This window comes from Nicotiana attenuata, unplaced genomic scaffold, assembly GCF_001879085.1.
Source record: "Nicotiana attenuata strain UT unplaced genomic scaffold, NIATTr2, whole genome shotgun sequence".
Classification (NCBI taxonomy): domain Eukaryota; kingdom Viridiplantae; phylum Streptophyta; class Magnoliopsida; order Solanales; family Solanaceae; genus Nicotiana; species Nicotiana attenuata.
The window spans coordinates 63,912-69,764 of record NW_017671621.1 but is presented as its reverse complement, the minus strand read 5'-3'; the positions used below and the strand labels follow the sequence as shown (position 1 = coordinate 69,764).

Here is a 5,853-nt window from a genome sequence, read left to right as displayed (position 1 = left end):
TCATAAGTACTTTGACATCACCCATTTCCTAACCACTGTCAAGTGTCATGCTTATTGAACCACTTATTACTGGTGTTGGATCTTATAAAATCCACCCAGGTGTTGAACCTTCTATTAGTTTCGTTGATTTTTTTTTTTTTTTTTGAATTGTACTTTACTGTCTCAAATATCTTTAAGATTAATTAAAAACCCGATTGAACTTATTTTAATATATTTTTATTAAGTATAGAATAGTACATGAAAAATTTAAGTTTATAGAGGCGATCAGATTTTCACATCTAATCTCGCTTCGACGATTATGGATGCGTAACCTTATGGTACTAATTATCGTTATCTATTTGACAATTAACATATGGATGCATTCTTCCCTACTAATTATCATTGTGTAATATAAATAATACAGCAAGTCAGCAACAACAACCAAAAGAAAAACTTTTACGTCTCACTCTTTGTTGGGGTCAGGTGTATAAATTTTCACCGTCTATTAGCTTTATTTAAATATGTCTCAATCTAATACTAAAAAAATTAATTTATGTAGCACCATAAGTCTAAGTTGTACAAGAGGCTTCACACCATGGTGTAAATAGAATCGCTGATAATTTTGTAGCTGTTCAATTTTTCCACACGCGTAATTCTCGTGGGTCACGACATTGTTGTACTAGTCGAGTCTCTAGTCCTCGTTTCTTCCTTGTGGAAAAAAAGTGTTCAAGTCTTTGTTCCAATGTACGGTTACCAATAAATACGTACGTCTTGATTCTTTTTCTGAATTTTCTTCAACAGCCTATTCCTCTGAGAGATGTTAAGTTCCTGTTTAGGAAGCTGCTTTGGTGGTGGCGATGGTGATGGTCTTATGTGGCACATGGACTTGAAACCACATGCCACAGGTGACTATTCAGTTGCAGTGGTTCAGGCCAATACGTTGCTTGAAGACCAGGGTCAAGTATTTACAACCCCATCGGCTACTTATGTTGGTGTTTATGATGGTCATGGTGGCCCTCAAGCTTCTCGCTTCATCAACAACAACCTCTTCCCTTACCTCCAAAGTAACTCTAATCTCCCTCTTTATACTATCAAAGTTTGAGTCTTAGTTTTAGAGTGAGTCTTGTAGGACCTTTACTATTTGTTGTTTCTTGTATCAGTCGTCTAGGTCTAATAATAACAAAAGTATGCTAGTACAATTTTTCTGCTTTGTCAGGTGGAGAATTCTAACCTAGTAGTACAATTTTTCTAACACCTTGGTTGTTGGATTCTCTTCTAGTACTTTCCATTTTTATTTTTGTTTTGTATAATATTGGCCTGAGATGAATATAAATGGGGAACATTTGTTAGTGAACATTCATATAAGCGACCCCAACTTATTTTGCTTGATTGTTGGATTCTGTGATGATTTTACTTATGCTGTTAAAATATCATGAGATTGAGGGGATTCTTTGAGAAACCTATATATGGACTGGGAGAGAAAAAGGAAATTAGCTTGTTCAAATTGTGGAACGGTTCAATTTTTGAATATCTGAATCATTGTTGTTAGAGATATTGGAAATTGCTCGGATTGTTTTTCATTTCCTTATTTTGGTATACTGTAGAGATTGCACTGGAAGAAGGAGGAATGTCTGAGGACGTGATCAGGAAAGGATTTAATGCCATTGAGGAGGGATTCTTGCAGTTAGTGAAGCAGTCTTGGCTGGATCAGCCTCAGATTGCTTCTGTGGGATCTTGTTGTCTTGTTGGAGCAATTTCGAAAGATAAATTGTACGTGGCAAATCTTGGGGACTCCAGGGCAGTGCTCGGCAGGAGAGTGGCGACTGGCCAGACGGGTGATTCAGCAACAGTTGTGGCCGAACGTTTGTCTATAGATCATAATGTTGGGGTTGAGGAGGTAAGGAAAGAAGTAGAGGCACTACATCCAGATGATTCTCACATTGTAGTCTACACTCGAGGGGTTTGGAGAATCAAGGGTATAATTCAGGTATCTATTCTTAATTCCTACTTTCTTCTGTCCTATAATGCAGTTGATAGTTTTGATTACTCTTTTAACTCATTCATGCTTCTTAAATTTGTTTACTAGGCTTCCGGGTATTCAGATTGATTATCTAGAATAAACATAAACTTTGTCAGTTGCAAGTAGACTTGTTTACCAATTTAGAATCTTTTCATCTCTTTGTCTCGTTCCCTCTATATGCTCTTTTTATTTTTCATTGATATATAGTTCTTGGGCTCCATATTTCTGGACACAAAGGTGGGGATGGTATTGGTGTTGAGCATGGGATTGAGGATTGTAATAATTGATACATCCTTGTTTAGACATTTACCAGTAGTTATTGGATCTCCAAATGATGAAATATGTTGTATTGGCATAGTTGATATGACTGGAATTGTCTCAATATGGTTATAGTTTCTATTCATCTAACAGACATATGGTGTAAGGAGAAAATGGTCAGAGCTCTTTTCAGTTCTCAATTCCGACTTTTCATCAAGTTTACAATGGGCCATCTTTTGTTACTCTTAACGATCAAGAGATAGGCTAAAAGCTCGCTAAGTATGCAATATTGTGAAAGTAAGAAGTTACAGAAGCTAGACAAGAAGGAATATTGTCTTTCTTTTCTGAACTAAGGTTTTTTACTCACACACAAATACAAACATTTATGTTCATGTAGTTGAAATAGGTTAAACCTTTCTCTGACTCGAGTACTTTGTGAAGGATGCTCCAAAATCTCTGGTGAATCAAAGTTGAGGCTTCTAACAAGTCATTTTATGTGCCAGTTATGTTGATGCACTTACAGCAAGTTGAGGCTTACCTGCTAAATATGTTCTTGAGTGCCTCTTTTTGGTTCAAATAAGCTTTTATCTACTGTTTCTGAGGCTAAAAACCATATGTTATCCTGTCTCTTTAGCTTTTAAACCAATCACATTATATCCTTATCAGAAACAAGTCACGTCATTTGCAGATTATATATGTTGGTGAACTTATAGCAAGTTGATCATACATGTTATATGTCAAGTTCTTACTGAGTGCCTCTTTTGGTTTTGGCAACAAATATGCTTTTTAGTACTTCAGGCAGCATCAAGTTTGATCAGTTGCACCTATGAGATTCAAATCAAGGCCTAATTTTGTTGCAGCTGTAGTAATTTGATTCCTATGTATAGACACAAAGGAATCTCCTTTCCCCTTATTCCTTAACCACTTTATAGTAATTCTTTAGTTTTTTGGTAACTATAAATTGTAGCAGGGGCTACATGGTGCTGATCTTCCAACTTGGATCATTTATTTTTAATTCTGCAGATTCCCTCACTATTAGATGTCAAATAAAGTGTGAAGTGTCTATTTTTTATTAAAAGTTTGCGAACTGCCAATTTCAGAGAGTATCCTATGGTTTGAGAAAATGCAACTAATGTTGTCTATTTGCCTGCACCAGGTTTCTAGATCAATTGGAGATGTCTATCTGAAGAAACCTGAGTTTAGCAGAGATCCTCTCTTCATACAATATGGATATCCTATTCCTTTAAAAAGAGCTGTAATGTCAGCAGAGCCCTCTATAGTAATCCGGAAGATAAGACCAGAAGACTTATTTTTGATATTTGCATCAGATGGCCTATGGGAGCAACTGAGCGATGAAGCAGCTGTGGACATTGTTCTAAAGAATCCTAGAACTGTGAGTATCGTCCCTTGTGTTCTATAATTTCTGCAAACAGTATTCTCTTATTATAACAACTCTCCTTGAAGCAATTTTGTTATCAAACTCATCCCTGTTGGAAATAGTCAACTAATGAATAAGATAAATGATATTTCCTTCCCCATTTCTCCAGGGAATAGCTAAACGATTAGTGAGAGCTGCCCTTGAGGAGGCTGCAAAGAAGAACGAAATGAGATATGAGGAAATCAAACGACTAGAGAAGGGGGCAAGACGGCATATTCACGATGATATAACAGTTATTGTTATATATTTGGATCGCCAGGACATGTCCGCAAATGCTAGATTGAACATTGTTAAGGGCACAAGCGTCCCTGTCGACATATACTCTCTGAACTCCGGTCATCAAGGAGAAACCACATCTTCTGTTTCCCCATGAACAATGTCTAGTACATGTATACAGTATACCATCTTGTAAATACATCGCCTTGGAATTGGAGAGTTTTTTATTGTACTTTTAGGTAACAATCAGAAGGACCAACCATGTACATATACCTTGATGTACATGTAACTTCTGTATTGGAGTTGATAGGACTAAGCTGATGACACAGCTCGGCCTTCCACTTTGGTTTTTGACTCTGTCGTCGAAAATGCTATATGTTGTACTTCCTGGAAATTATACTTAAACTGCATGTTGAAAGTTTATAGATGAAATGAAATTACAGTTTCTTCTCTATTTGAACATTCCATCCTTTATCTGAGAATCTTATCCGCTGATAGACAAATCTATGGTTAACAGATCGCAAGGATAAATAAATTAGACACATTTTCATTAAAAGAAATAGAGTTGGTCATCCTCAATTTAGTAGCCCAGGGTCCCAGCTTCCAAGGTAAAAACAAGAGTTCCCTTCATAGGGCGTCATTTAGACATATGGCTGCAAAAGGCCCCAGATACCAAGGAATTTGGGCCAAAATTGAATTCCAATATTTGGTAAAAATTGCACGGGGCGCCCTATTTGGTCGCCCCCATTTAACCTATACCCATTTTTTAAAAAGTTTTAACTTGTACCCACTTTTTAAACAACTTCAGCCCCCTTTCTCCCCCTCCTTCTCCTCCTTTGTTTTCTTCTTCTTCTTCTTTCTTCTGCTGCTGTTGGTGCTGCTATGAAACTTCAGTTCATGGGATGATTGCCATAAATATGTTTATTAGATTATTTAAAAACAAATTATATATAATTACGTAAGTTAGTAGAGAATAATTTGTGAATATTTTCACGTAATTCTGTTCTTTTCACGTTTATTGTTTCCAAAATTTATGATTTAGTATTGTTGGCAATCTGATTATTTTATAGTAGTAATACACTATGAAAGAATAAGTGATTATTTATCTAGCATGTTAGAAAGCTTTTTCAAAAACTTCAGCTTATATAGTGCTGAACTTTTTACAAATGAACTAAATAACTTCGGCATCTTCTGCTAAAGTTTTTGAAAAAGCTTTATGATAAAACTAATGAATCCAGGACAAAAAAAAAACTTCAGCTTATATAGTGCTGAAGTTTTTACAAATGAACTAAATAACTTCAGCATTTTCTGCTGAAGTTTTTGAAATGGATTATCCAGGACAAAAAAACTTCAGCTTATTTAGTGCTGAAGTTTTTACAAATGAACTAAATAACATCAGCATCTTCTGCTGAAGTTTTTGAAAAAGTTTTATGACAAAACTAATGAATCCAGGACAAAAAAACTTCAGCTATTTTAGTGCTGAAGTTTTTACAAATGAACTAAATAACTTCAGCATTTTCTGCTGAAGTTTTTGAAAAAGTTTTATGACAAAACTAATGAATCCAGGACAAAAAAACGTCAGCTATTTTAGTGCTGAAGTTTTTACAAATGAACTAAATAACTTCAACTTCTTATCCAAGACAAAAAAACTTCAGCCCCGTCTACTAGAATGCTGAAGTTTTGCGTGATTGCCTTTGCTACTTCAGCCCAGTATGCTGAAGTAACGCGAAAAAGTGGGTACGCTTGCAATTTTTTTTGCAAAGCGGGCACAAGTTAAAACGTGACCCAAAAAGCGGGTGTAGATGCAAATCCCCCCAATATTTGGGGGTGAAATTCAAAAATATCCACTTTTACGAGTGGTAATTGAAAAATAGCCACAGTTTCAAAAGTAATTGAAATTTAGCCACTTTTCATATAAAGATAAATGTGAACGAAAACACTG

At 35.6% G+C, this 5,853-nt stretch overlaps 1 protein-coding gene across 1 annotated transcript; it reads left to right on the top strand.

The window, feature by feature from the left end:
- The first annotated feature begins 597 nt into the window (after window positions 1-597).
- Window positions 598-4,365, top strand: LOC109209341 (probable protein phosphatase 2C 63). The gene is made up of 4 exons (XM_019372602.1): window positions 598-1,043; window positions 1,584-1,966; window positions 3,414-3,650; window positions 3,805-4,365. Exons 1-4 carry the CDS (start codon window positions 797-799, stop codon window positions 4,066-4,068), a joined length of 1,131 nt encoding a protein of 376 aa, XP_019228147.1. The 5' UTR covers window positions 598-796; the 3' UTR covers window positions 4,069-4,365.
- Window positions 4,366-5,853: the final 1,488 nt, after the last annotated feature.

Coding starts and splice junctions, on each gene's coding strand:
- LOC109209341 (XM_019372602.1), top strand. CDS start 797: ATGTTAAGTTCCTGTTTAGGAAGCTGCTTTGGTGGTGGCGATGGTGAT. Junction 1,967..3,413: donor GAATCAAGGGTATAATTCAG/GTATCTATTCTT, acceptor TGCCTGCACCAG/GTTTCTAGATCAATTGGAGA. Junction 3,651..3,804: donor TTCTAAAGAATCCTAGAACT/GTGAGTATCGTC, acceptor CCATTTCTCCAG/GGAATAGCTAAACGATTAGT.